At 28.0% G+C, this 15367-nt stretch overlaps 1 protein-coding gene across 1 annotated transcript; it reads left to right on the top strand.

The window, feature by feature from the left end:
• Window positions 1-9738: 9738 nt before the first annotated feature.
• On the top strand, window positions 9739-12587 carry LOC124919240 (cucumisin-like). Its single transcript, XM_047459441.1, has 7 exons — window positions 9739-9983; window positions 10091-10604; window positions 10693-10793; window positions 10912-11127; window positions 11217-11328; window positions 11754-11967; window positions 12055-12587. The coding sequence occupies exons 1-7, from the start codon at window positions 9739-9741 to the stop codon at window positions 12585-12587; spliced, it is 1935 nt and encodes a 644-aa protein (XP_047315397.1).
• Window positions 12588-15367: the final 2780 nt, after the last annotated feature.

Here is a 15367-nt window from a genome sequence, read left to right as displayed (position 1 = left end):
TATAAAATAAAATTAGAGAACAGTCTTTGGGTATCGATGATCAAATGTAAGTATGATTATGATTGGTCTGGTTGGTTCACATAAATTATATAACTATTTAGCGGGGTGTAACATTTGGAGGAGAATTTATTTTATGTGGAAAAGTTTTCGTGAGCAATTTAGATTTATTGTAAGGGATGGTTCTTTGATCAGTTTTTGGGACGACAGTTGGTGTAGTGTTAAAAGTGTAGCTACGACGTATCATGATCTTGCTTCTATTGCTATATGTAGAAATGTCATAGTTAATGACATGTTTGATCATCGATCTAGTAGTTGTGCTAGCCAAATTAAATATAGAAGAAGATTAAACATTTTGGAGAGTTCGTCTTATGATAGAATTTTACTTTTAGTAGGATGCAAACAAGTGTCCCCGTCTGAACAAGACGTTATGTGTTGATAAAACATGGATAATTTTTATGCGCGGCATTGTTAGAAGTTGAAATTTTAATATTAAATTAAAATATATAATATTATCAGCTCCCAAAACACAATTCCCACGCATCGATGGGCAGACGATTCCCATATTTGAGAAACTCCTCAATTTAGTGAATGTCAGTTTGGAAAATAGATTAATTAGATAATTTGAGAATAATTCAATATTGAAATTTGTTTATACTTATTTATGCCATGCTAATTAATTTTGAATAATTCAGTATTGATATTTTTTTTTACTTATTTATGAAATTCAACTTTAAAGGATTGAGATAATATATGAAAATTAAGTTGAATTTCATAAATAAGAAACGTGTAGTGACCAATATAATAAGAAATCTTTTATATTTAGAAAATTCTCATTTATCGGAGAAAAAAAAAACTTATGTATATTAAAAGATAATGCAAAGTACTTTTCTGGGTTACAAATAAAAAAAAACATATAAAACACAAAATTTTACCTTAGATTTTTCTATGATAATGCAAAATACTTTTCTGGGTTACAAATAAAAAAAAAAACATATAAAACACAAAATTTTACCTTAGATTTTTCTATCAGATTGAAATAATCTGATTCGTGCAATCTAGTTTTGAGCAATAAATTTTAGAAAAGAGAAAGACAAAGTTAGTATATGTAAGATGGTTGATAATATTTTATTTCCCTTTTGTAGATGTAATGAATTCTACAAACCCTTTAGTAATTCCTTGTACACTGAATTTTGATAGAGTTGAATAAATATTCGATTAGGGTGTCAATTTAGGTAAGTTTCTGGTTTGCAGGTTCAGGTTGGCAGGTTAACAGATTGAACAATTCTAACCTGAACTTGACTTGTTTAGCAATTCGTGTCAAAAATCTCTAACATAAACTTGACCCGTTTGACCCGATTTACCTAACTCAACTCGAACCAAACTTGATGTAATTAATTCACATCTCTTTATTTCAAATTAAAATGACATTAATACAAAATAAAAAGGAAATTAAATCACAAATCCCTTTATAAAAAAATTTACAAACGAAAATGAATGAATGAATGAATAAGAAAGAATAATACAAAACTCAACAAAAAAAACTTGTAAACGGGTTATCGGATCTACTTTAGGTCATGTCAGGTCAACCCGATTTCGACCTATTTATTAATCAGGTTAAACAGGTTGACTTGGTTTTGACCCGAACAAAAAAATACATGACCCAAAACCTGATTTTTTCGTGTTCGGTCCGGGTCGTATTTTCATGTCGTGTCCAAAATTGTCAACCTTATATTTGATGATTAATATGCTTCTAAGTAAATAAACAATACTAAGGAAGATATTATTATATAAATTGAGAAAATATTTTTTTCTAATATATATAATTGTAAGAATTGTACATATTAAGGAATGGGTTCTTGGCTATAGACTTAGGGTATAAGGTTTGGTCAAGAGAATAAACATGGTTTAAAAAATAAATAATTAAATTTCTAAGTGTAATGTCTTTTGTGGTATAATAGTTTTATTTATAAGTATTTTAAAATCTTGTAATATTGTCCGTTATAAAATAAAATTAGAGAACAGTCTTTGGGTATCGATGATCAAATGTAAGTATGATTATGATTGGTCTGGTTGGTTCACATAAATTATATAACTATTTAGCGGGGTGTAACATTTGGAGGAGAATTTATTTTATGTGGAAAAGTTTTCGTGAGCAATTTAGATTTATTATAAGGGATGGTTCTTTGATCAGTTTTTGGGACGACAGTTGGTGTAGTGTTAAAAGTGTAGCTACGACGTATCATGATCTTGCTTCTATTGCTATATGTAGAAATGTCATAGTTAATGACATGTTTGATCATCGATCTAGTAGTTGTGCTAGCCAAATTAAATATAGAAGAAGATTAAACATTTTGGAGAGTTCGTCTTATGATAGAATTTTACTTTTAGTAGGATGCAAACAAGTGTCCCCGTCTGAACAAGACGTTATGTGTTGATAAAACATGGATAATTTTTATGTGCGGCATTGTTAGAAGTTGAAATTTTAATATTAAATTAAAATATATAATATTATCAGCTCCCAAAACACAATTCCCACGCATCGATTGGCAGACTATTCTCATATTTGAGAAACTCCTCAATTTAGTGAATGTCAGTTTGGAAAATAGATTAATTAGATAATTTGAGAATAATTCAATATTGAAATTTTTTTATACTTATTTTTGCCATGCTAATTAATTTTCAATAATTCAGTATTGATATTTTTTTTTACTTATTTATGAAATTCAACTTTAAAGGATTGAGATAATATATGAAAATTAAGTTGAATTTCATAAATAAGAAACGTGTAGTGACCAATATAATAAGAAATCTTTTATATTTAGAAAATTCTCATTTATCGGAGAAAAAAAAACTTATGTATATTAAAAGATAATGCAAAGTACTTTTCTGGGTTACAAATAAAAAAAAACATATAAAACACAAAATTTTACCTTAGATTTTTCTATGATAATGCAAAATACTTTTCTGGGTTACAAATAAAAAAAAAACATATAAAACACAAAATTTTACCTTAGATTTTTCTATCAGATTGAAATAATCTGATTCGCGCAATCTAGTTTTGAGCAATAAATTTTAGAAAAGAGAAAGACAAAGTTAGTATATGTAAGATGGTTGATGATATTTTATTTCCCTTTTGTAGATGTAATGAATTCTACAAACCCTTTAGTAATTCCTTGTACACTGAATTTTGATAGAGTCGAATAAATATTTGATTAGGGTGTCAATTTAGGTAAGTTTCTGGTTTGCAGGTTCAGGTTGGCAGGTTAACAGATTGAACAATTCTAACCTGAACTTGACTTGTTTAGCAATTCGTGTCAAAAATCTCTAACATAAACTTGACCCGTTTGACCCGATTTACCTAACTCAACTCGAACCAAACTTGATGTAATTAATTCACATCTCTTTATTTCAAATTATAATGACATTAATACAAAATAAAAATGAAGTTAAATCACAAATCCCTTTATAAAAAAATTTACAAAAGAAAATGAATGAATGAATAAGAAAGAATAATACAAAACTCAACAAAAAAAAACTTGTAAACGGGTTATCGGATCTACTTTAGGTCATGTCAGGTCAACCCGATTTCGACCTATTTATTAATTAGGTTAAACAGGTTGACTTGGTTTTGACCCGAACAAAAAAATACATGACCCAAAACCTGATTTTTTCGTGTTCGGTCCGGGTCGTATTTTCATGTCGTGTCCAAAATTGTCAACCTTATATTTGATGATTAATATGTTTCTAAGTAAATAAACAATACTAAGGAAGATATTATTATATAAATTGAGAAAATATTTTTTTCTAATATATATAATTGTAAGAATTGTACATATTAAGGAATGGGTTCTTGGCTATAGACTTAGGGTATAAGGTTTGGTCAAGAGAATAAACATGGTTTAAAAAATAAATAATTAAATTTCTAAGTGTAATGTCTTTTGTGGTATAATAGTTTTATTTATAAGTATTTTAAAAACTTGTAATATTGCCCGTTATAAAATAAAATTAGAGAATAGTCTTCGGGTATCGATGATCAAATGTTAGTATGATTATGATTGGTCTGGTTGGTTCACATAAATTATATAACTATTTAGCGGGGTGTAACATTTGGAGGAGAATTTATTTTATGTGGAAAAGTTTTCGTGAGCAATTTAGATTTATTGTAAGGGATGGTTCTTTGATCAGTTTTTGGGACGACAGTTGGTGTAGTGTTAAAAGTGTAGCTACGACGTATCATGATCTTGCTTCTATTGCTATATGTAGAAATGTCATAGTTAATGACATGTTTGATCATCGATCTAGTAGTTGTGCTAGCCAAATTAAATATAGAAGAAGATTAAACATTTTGGAGAGTTCGTCTTATGATAGAATTTTACTTTTAGTAGGATGCAAACAAGTGTCCCCGTCTGAACAAGACGTTATGTGTTGATAAAACATGGATAATTTTTATGTGGGGCATTGTTAGAAGTTGAAATTTTAATATTAAATTAAAATATATAATATTATCAGCTCCCAAAACACAATTCCTACGCATCGATTGGCAGACGATTCCCATATTTGAGAAACTCCTCAATTTAGTGAATGTCAGTTTGGAAAATAGATTAATTAGATAATTTGATAATAATTCAATATTGAAATTTGTTTATACTTATTTATGCCATGCTAATTAATTTTGAATAATTCAGTATTGATATTTTTTTTTTACTTATTTATGAAATTCAACTTTAAAGGATTGAGATAATATATGAAAATTAAGTTGAATTTCATAAATAAGAAACGTGTAGTGACCAATATAATAAGAAATCTTTTATATTTAGAAAATTCTCATTTATCGGAGAAAAAAAAACTTATGTATATTAAAAGATAATGCAAAGTACTTTTCTGGGTTACAAATAAAAAAAAAACATATAAAACACAAAATTTCACCTTAGATTTTTCTATGATAATTCAAAATACTTTTCTGGGTTACAAATAAAAAAAAACATATAAAACACAAAATTTTACCTTAGATTTTTCTATCAGATTGAAATAATCTGATTCGTGCAATCTAGTTTTGAGCAATAAATTTTAGAAAAGAGAAAGACAAAGTTAGTATATGTAAGATGGTTGATGATATTTTATTTCCCTTTTGTAGATGTAATGAATTTTACAAACCCTTTAGTAATTCCTTGTACACTGAATTTTGATAGAGTTGAATAAATATTTGATTAGGGTGTCAATTTAGGTAAGTTTCTAGTTTGCGGGTTCAGGTTGGCAGGTTAACAGATTGAACAATTCTAACCTGAACTTGACTTGTTTAGCAATTCGTGTCAAAAATCTCTAACATAAACTTGACCCGTTTGACCCGATTTACCTAACTCAACTCGAACCAAACTTGATGTAATTAATTCACATCTCTTTATTTCAAATTAAAATGACATTAATACAAAATAAAAATGAAGTTAAATCACAAATCCCTTTATAAAAAAATTTACAAAAGAAAATGAATGAATGAATAAGAAAGAATAATACAAAACTCAACAAAAAAAACTTGTAAACGGGTTATCGGATCTACTTTAGGTCATGTCAGGTCAACCCGATTTCGACCTATTTATTAATCAGGTTAAACAGGTTGACTTGGTTTTGACCCGAACAAAAAAATACATGACCCAAAACCTGATTTTTTCGTGTTCGGTCCGGGTCGTATTTTCATGTCGTGTCCAAAATTGTCAACCTTATATTTGATGATTAATATGCTTCTAAGTAAATAAACAATACTAAGGAAGATATTATTATATAAATTGAGAAAATATTTTTTTCTAATATATATAATTGTAAGAATTGTACATATTAAGGAATGGGTTCTTGGCTATAGACTTAGGGTATAAGGTTTTGTCAAGAGAATAAACATGGTTTAAAAAATAAATAATTAAATTTCTAAGTGTAATGTCTTTTATGGTATAATAGTTTTATTTATAAGTATTTTAAAATCTTGTAATATTGCCCGTTATAAAATAAAATTAGAGAATAGTTTTTGGGTATCGATGATCAAATGTAAGTATGATTATGATTGGTCTGGTTGGTTCACATAAATTATATAACTATTTAGCGGGGTGTAACATTTGGAGGAGAATTTATTTTATGTGGAAAAGTTTTCGTGAGCAATTTAGATTTATTGTAAGGGATGGTTCTTTGATCAGTTTTTGGGACGACAGTTGGTGTAGTGTTAAAAGTGTAGCTACGACGTATCATGATCTTGCTTCTATTGCTATATGTAGAAATGTCATAGTTAATGACATGTTTGATCATCGATCTAGTAGTTGTGCTAGCCAAATTAAATATAGAAGAAGATTAAACATTATGGAGAGTTCGTCTTATGATAGAATTTTACTTTTAGTAGGATGCAAACAAGTGTCCCCGTCTGAACAAGACGTTATGTGTTGATAAAACATGGATAATTTTTATGTGGGGCATTGTTAGAAGTTGTTCGCTAAGATGAGTTTATATATTTTTTGTTGGGAGAAACTTTGGGAGTCAAAGATTCCATCCAAGATCTCATTCTTTGGATGAAGCATTATTCACGGTGGAATTCTTACGGATGATATGCATGAAAAAAATGTTGTATTATGGTTAGTAGTTATCGTATGTGTCACGAAGAGGTTGAATCAGCAACTCACTTACTTTTGCATTGTCGACGGGTGACTAATATATGGAGTCTTTTGTGAAGTATCACTGGGATTCATTGGGTGATGTCCGAGGCTTTGGATAGTTGTTGGGAAATTTAGATTGATGCAGCTAATATGGCAGGCCTACATAATTGAGTTACCATCCTATTTTTTTTAGGTGGACTATCTGGTTGGAGAGAAATCGTCAAACTTTTACTGATCGTAGTCGTCTGATGCGTATCATTCATAATGTTATTATTATGATACTTTCTAAGATTAATTTCGGAAAGTCGGTAGAGTCCGTCGGGTAGTTAATCATTCTTCTCAAGAACTTACGAGCTCGATAATCTATTAAGTAATGTTTTTTGTTTTTATTTTTATTTAATTTCTCTTAATGTCATGTTTTTGTCGTTGTGGTCAAACGGTTATCATTTTTAATATACATTACCTCTTTAAAAAAAATATATATCTTAAATTACAACAAAGATTGTATAAAATAGTGAGAAAAGAGGCAATAATTTACAAAATGTCAAACAGTTCTTATTCTTAGTGTTTCTATAGCTTTTAGAATCTATAAAAAGACTTACAAGAACCTCTCTTCCAATCTTAAGTAAGAAAAAAACATCTCCTAAAATGAAGCAAACAAGAAATTCATTTGTTGCATGTTTTCTTAAATTATGTGCAATTTATGTTATTCTCCTTGCATGCACCAATGCAAATGACCAAGATCGACAGGTACATGTTTATTATTTTCTTCAATTTTTAACATATATAATTTCTTAGGCATGTTTGGCATATTTAATAATAAATAATTTATATGACAAGATACTTAACTAAAAAATATATCCCTCTAAAGTCACATGTTCAAATATATAGAGATTAATATGATGGACTATAATAATCCCTCAAAATAGATCATTAGTTTGGTTTTTGAGTTATTCGAGTTTATCGGTTCAGGTTTTTAATTTTTTTTGACAAATTCGAAAACCAAACCGAATTCAAATAAATTCTAATAAAATTGAACCGAATTCGAATTTCATCTTCGGTTCGAATTCAATTTTTTAATAAATTAAATATAATTAAATCAGTTATATAATATATAATTAAATAAACAATAAAAATTTTAATCAGTTTCGGTTTGATTTTCGAGTTTAAACTCAACCTCACCGAATTTGAATTCGAATTGATTTAAAATTCAATTAAAAAAAATAAAATTCAAATTCGTTTAATATTCCTTTCAAACCAAATATTAATAATGTTTATCTTATCACCTATATCCATTTTCTTTAAATTAATGTATATAATTTATTAATTCAAAGGTTTGATTGGGCCAAAAATAACTTGTAGAGGAGAGAATAGTCTTTGTGAAAAGAAAATTTGATAGGCTAAAAAAAAAGCTTTAAGAAACCAGGACAATATATTTCTTTTTCTTAATAGTAATAACTAAGGCTTTAAATTGCACAAATGAAAGCAAAGTAAAATTTGTTTAAACTATTTGTCACTATGTTTAACCTTTTTTATTTTGCCATAATTTTACCAACACTTATTATTTATTGAAGATTTTTCTTTCTAAAACCTATGGAATTTGCAGAAAGATATTTTAAAGTATTGACATTTATATTACCAAGAAATTCCTTCAACTATAAATTATTTGCAATAAATCAAGAAACTCTATTTAAAATATGCAGATTAGAATAACTATTAAATAATAATATAAATACTTATTATAGGGTCAATATATAAGCCCTTAAGCTACAGACAAATATATTTAGGGGCTGAGTTGAGATTAAGCACAACCCAAACAACAATTATTACCTACTGAATTTTTTATATATCTAAATCTTTTAAATGTAATAACAATAATGTATTTAAATTAATTGTACAATTCTCATCAAAAGCATTTAAAAAAACATCTTACATTAAGTTCAATCCCCAATTATTTTATATTTTTTTATACTATGTTCAGACCTCTTAACTCTAATTTATGGCTATATCCCTCAATTGAGCAATGTCCTAGTCTTTGTGTCCATTTTTTTTTAGAATTTGTACTTTGAGTTACAATTTAAAATTTATTTATATTAGAAAAAAATTAACCAAATTACATATAACATAAATATTATAGTAAATAAACTTAAAGTAATTAAATTTATAATTATAAAAGAAAAATGTTAATATACAAATTAGTAAAGAAAAGTATGAAGGGTAGAAGTGTATTGGTGGGAATATAATATTCGGCTTAACTGATATTATTATTTAAAAAAAGGTTAATACAATATAAATAATTGTCGTTTAAGTATAACAACAAAACAATACAAAACATGAGTGTTTACCTTGTCACAAAACACAACGAGATTAACAATTGAAGATCAACGCGGTAAACATGAGTAAAAAATGTTTACCCAAGAAAAAAACATAAACATAAAATCAAGTTTTAATGAGCTCGGAGATATTTAATAAGATCAATGAATTCACCTACTATTCTAATTTTTTAGTTTGTAATGTTTAGTTTGGATGCAATATAGAACATGTAAATAATATAATCGACTCATTCTTGGTACTTAAAATATTGTATTAGACTCCATCTAAAATAGATTTAAATTGTCATTCAAATATTATTACCAACTATTTTTATATTTACACACTAACATATTTATTATTTTATTCAGGGGTATATAGTCTACATGGGAGACTTTAAACTAACAATTGGCATCCCTCCACCTATTTTGCATTCAAGATTTCTAAAAAATGCTCTTGGCCCGTAATATATCACTAATGTCATGTTTTTTAAACAATTTCTTTTCTTCTCATTTTTAGTTATTAATACAAAAAATCAAATATTCGATTAAAATATTTGATAATATTATTGTTTACTTATATTGAAGTTTATTTTTTTTTGTCTTGAACAGAAATTCTTCTGCAACAATTATTTACAGTTACAAGAATAGTTTCAATTGTTTTCTTGCTCTATTAAAGAACGACGAAGTTCAACGAATATCTTGTAAGATGATCAATAACTTCTCAAGAACTTATAAATTCTCTTATTAAATCACATACATATATTAATTAAATGCTTTGATTTAATTAATTATCAGCAATGAAAGAAGTTGTGTCAGTGTTTCCAAATAGAAAAAATTATATGCTCACGACAAGATCATGGGACTTCATAAAATTTCCGCAAACAATTAAAAGAGAAAAAACAGTTGAGAGCAACATCATTGTTGGAATAATAGATTCGGGAATATGGCCAGAGTCAAAATCCTTTAGTGCTGCAGGATTCGGGTCTCCACCAACAAAATGGAAAGGTTCATGTAGGGGACTAACTAATTTCACTTGTAACAAGTAAGACATAAATTTGAATATGCGTGAAATAATTAGTTTATTTAAAAATTAATATTGATTTAAACAATATTTAATTAAATTTAATAACATATTATGATTGAATGCAGCAAAATCATTGGAGCAAGGTATTACAATAAGAATGGTCACTTCTCCACAAAGGATGTTCTATCTCCAAGAGACACCGATGGTCATGGAACTCATATGGCCTCAATAATTGCAGGCAACATTGATAATTCAGCAAGTTTTTTTGGTCTAGGTAGTGGTACAGCTCGAGGAGGTGTCCCATCTTCGCGGATTGCCGTATATAAAGTATGTTGGTCCTCTGGTTGCGATGACGTCGACGTCATTGCAGCATTCGCCGATGCCGTCAAAGATGGCGTCGACATAATATCGATTTCTATGGGAGATGAAAATTCTAGAAACTATTTTATGGATGCTTTATCTATTGGGAGTTTTAAAGCAATGAGACATGGAATTTTAACCTTAGTGCCGGCTGGAAATAGGGGTCCAAAACCTTGGAGTGTAATGAATGTTTTTCCTTGGGCAATAACCGTCGCAGCAAGCACTATTGATCGGAATTATTTTACCAATTTGCACATGGGTAATGGTGCGGTTGTTACGGTAAAATTAAAGTCTTTCACTACCATTTCATTTTGTTTAAACAAAACGCGCGTAAATATAATGATTTTTATTCGTTTCACTAACACAGGGAGTTTCAATAAACATGTTTAATCAAACTCGTGTCTACCCTATGGTGTATGGTGCTGATGTGCCAAATAAAAGAATGAATGCTTCTAGGGAAGCAGCTGGGTAATATATTATATACACAATGATTCTAATATTTGTAACATTATTCTTAAGTTTATATATATAAACTTGTCAATCAAATCTTTTGTTTAACAGTCTTATTGGTTGGTCTTAACTACAGAATGTGCAGAAAAAACTCACTCGATACTACATTGGTAAAGGGAAAAATTGTCATTTGTGAGGAATATAATTTAGGAGTCGAAGCTCTTTCTGTTGGTGCAACTGGTATGGTGATACGAGGTCCTCGAAGAGAGGACTGTGAAGCGTATGTCCTCCCCACAACTTATATTACCGGGAATGGGGACATCCAAGCGAGGAACTATTTTATGTCATCAAGGTATATGTATATGCACTATTTAAGTTGTTCTAAAATTATATGTATATTATGATTTTGTTCATTTATTGATTTTTATTATTATTAAGCAGTAATCCAACTGCAAGCATATTGAAGAGTAATAAGGGTTTTGATTCTTCAACGCCATATATTGGATCCTTCTCATCTAGGGGACCAAATCCTATATCAGATCACATACTCAAGGTTTGATAGATTTTTCACTTAGTCTTTACATTTTCTTAATTTTACATTTTTAATGGTACATTTAATAATACTATGAAATTGATAAGCGTTTAAGTATAAAAGAAAAAAAACATAACGGTGGAGAGAAAAACAAATAAAAAATAATTAATGTGTGCAAAAATTCTATAATATGACAAAAAGATCTCCGGTCAAGTCTAATCTATCAGTTTTGCATATCAAACCTCGTATAATGTCAATTTTAGAACAATATGATATAGTTTCAGTATCTCCAACCCATAATGGAAAGAAATTGTTATTCAACTTTAGTTGTAGAATCTTTTAATCCATAAAAATCATTTTGAAATAAGTGGAATCTAGTTCAAGTTAACAATTACCATTATATTTATCTTACAATAAATCATACGAATTTTCTCCTTATCTTGTAGCCCGATTTGTGTGCGCCTGGTGTTCAAATCTTGGCAGCATGGACACCAGTGAATGCTCCTACTAGGGAAGAGGTAGATAAGAGAAGGTCATCATATAACATCTTATTTGGTACTTCAATCGCATGTGCACACGTTGCTGCTGCGGCCGCTTATGTCAAATCTTTCCATCCATCGTGGTCTCCGGCTGCTATAAGATCGGCCCTTATGACCACAAGTATATATATTATTAATTATTTAAGAAACATTATCAAAATACTTCTCATCCTATACAATCGTTAAATTTAAAATAATTCTTTTACAGCCTTCAAGATGAGTGAAACAGCAACTCCTGATGCAGAATTTGCTTACGGAGCAGGTCTCATAAACCCTGCAAGTGCCATTAATCCCGGCCTTGTGTATGATACAAAAATAGTTGAATATGTGCAGTTCTTGTGTGGGCAAGGCTACACAAAGGAGCAATTGCGTCTTGTTACAGGTGACTACTATACTTCTTGCACCGATTACGGGAGTATAGATTCTTTAAATTTGAACATACCTTCATTTGCTATCCGTGTTTATCCTTCTGCTCGATTTAATGTCAACATGACTAGAAAAGTTACAAATGTGGGATCGTCATTTGTTTACAAAGCTATGATTTCGGCTCCACCGTCACTAAAAATAAGAGTGGTTCCCGAAACACTTACTTTCTCTAGTGTTGGACAAACTTTACCATTCACTATGTTTGTTGAGGGAATAATTGATGGAGTGAGCTTGGTTTCCGCATCTTTGAGCTGGATAGGTCCCAGAAACATAGTGAGGAGCCCTATTGTTGTTTTTTATAAACAACAACCATGATGATATGACATGGAAAATCCTAGTAATAAACATCTTTCATATGATATATAAATGAGGATGAATGAGACTAATGAGTTTTTGAACAAGGATTGTTTAAGGAGAATGTGTGTCTCCAATTTATGTTTGTTGTGTGTTATTGTCCTAATAATTGAGGTTGTTTTACCCTAAATATTAAGATTACTTTATTTGCTCGTTGTTTGTACATTTGATTTTAGGTTACTAGGTTTGTTCTCATTTTCTATGTTTACACACATTCTTTATCCCTTCAACATTTATATTATCTAGTGAATGAAATCCTTATTACAAATCTAAATCTTAATTGTCACGCCCTGAATTAAATTTATATCGAGACACGACAACCGGCGCAATTTATTAACTAAATGATTAAAGAGAAATGATAGATGGAGCGACTCCGCCAGAGACTCCCAAATGACATGCCATGTGAAATATATATTTTTTTAAAATAAAAAATAAAACAACAATTTTTTTTCACATACGATTTTGATCAAATCTTAGTTTTCCCCTTCCCCTTCCCCTAAACTCCTTTGAAAATTCTACAAAACTCGGAGGCCATAAGGGAAGAGGAAGAGGCGAGATAGAGAGAATGTTAGGGTTTAAAGTTTAGGGTTTAATCAAAATCTCATGTGAGAAGAGGGAGAGACGCATGTGGGAGTTACTACTGTTGGAGAATTGGTCATCTATCATTTCTCATAATAAAAACAGGAAAACAAACTATTATTAAATATGTTCATACTAATGTAATTAATCACTGCGTTGTTCCAATAATAATTATTCTCAAATTCTAGCAATAATAATGTAAAAACAAACTAAAATCAATACTAGTTATATAGTTTTATAAGAAAGTTTAATGTTTCAATGTTTGATATTTTCAACCAACTAAATTTTAATCTGAAAAAAAAAAATAGTCATCATTAATGAATGAGCTTAAACCTTCCACCCATCAAATTCCACCCATCAAAGTCAAATATTATGTTTCCATTAAGTATGTTGACAGATTATGTGTTTAAACTCCGGGAATTAGTCACACTTTAAAGGGGAAGCGGAACTCAGCGTTCTAAGAAAAAAAATATTTGACAACATTTAAAAAATATATCTATAAATTATATCATTTAATATTGTAGACACTCATTTTCACCCCCAATTTTATACTTTATACTTTAATAAATTCAATCCTATACTAATTTCAAATTCATTAACAGGCTTTTTGCACGAACATTTTAAAAGAGCGATTATTTCTTAGAACAATTGAGTTTTCTAAGAAAATTCGATTTTAGATTTTAATAATTAAGGTAATAATTTGTCTAAATTATAACACTTATATATGTTATTATATTTAGAATATTCAAGGTATTATTCAATTAATTATATTGGATATTTAAAAAAAATAATAAAATACCAAAATATAAATAATATATATGTTACGATTTATTTTATAAAATATTTTTGATTAGTTTAGCTGTTTTTTTATTTAATTAGATTAAGTTAGATTAATTTATTTAATTGGATTAATTAAGAAATTAAATATTTTTAGATACATAAGTTGCATTTTAAATGTGTTTGATAATTGACTTATCACTTAATTCAATATATTAAAGATTTATTTAAAATTATTTATTATATTTACACGTTAAAAATAATAAGCTCAAATATGAATCTTATTTTAAAAGAGGGAAAAAGTTTAATGCGCTAATCTAAAAATAAAATCATCAAAAAGACCGATATATCCTTTTAAATTTAATAAAATTACTATTATATATTATAAATTTGTATTACTTTTCCATTTTTTCTCTCTTTTTATTTTCCTTGTCATAATTCATTTAATTATTTTGTATGAGATTATATTTTCAAACATTATCGAATAAAAATAAGATATCTAAAACTAGTTATAAAATAAAAAATAAGAGAAATATATATATTATCTCTTATATTTATTTATATATATATATATAAAGTCATATTAATTTTTCAATTTTTTTCTCAATTAATAAACAAAAACTTTTTATTATCTCTTATATACATATATTCGTTAGTCTCTTTTATTTATATATATATAAACATTATCGAATAAAAATATAATTATATCTAAATTAATTATAAAATAAAAAATAAGAGAAATATATATATATATATTACTTTAACAAATTATAATTTAATATATACTAGTTAATAAAATATAATATTTATTTTAATTCTTTTTTATTTAATATGTTAAATTATATACCTCAATATATTATATTAAGTTTATTAACTAATATGAGTAATATATAAGGGTATAATAGTCTAGATATATTTGTTACATATTAGTTTTAGATATTATCAAAACAGTTGAAATATTAAATACTTAAAATTTCAAATATTACTGTTTGTCATTTTAATTTTTTATCTCTTAATTAATAATTTGTTTTTTTAATTAAAAAAATCTTATAGTGATTCTAAGAAAAAACCTTGGGGCAAGATCCAAAAGGAAAGAAGACGTAAGAACCATCAAGAAGCTAGATCCATCAAGACGAATCAAAATGCATAGGTGAAATGGACAATTTCGAAATATTAATTTATTTTTCAAGGTTAACCCAAAGTCAGGGCAAAGATCCAACTAAGGGATCCGACCGGTGATGCGACCCGACTTATGAACTTGAGAAAAAAAAAAAAAGGAGGAATGACTTGTTTATTTTAGTTTAAAAAATAAAATTAAAAAATTAATCTCCAGGTAATGGGCAAGGTAGAGTCTCTAAATTCTTCCAACGTTGCCTATAAATACT

This window comes from Impatiens glandulifera, chromosome 1 (assembly GCF_907164915.1).
Source record: "Impatiens glandulifera chromosome 1, dImpGla2.1, whole genome shotgun sequence".
NCBI classification, from domain to species: domain Eukaryota; kingdom Viridiplantae; phylum Streptophyta; class Magnoliopsida; order Ericales; family Balsaminaceae; genus Impatiens; species Impatiens glandulifera.
This window is presented reverse-complemented; position numbering and strand designations above follow the sequence as displayed.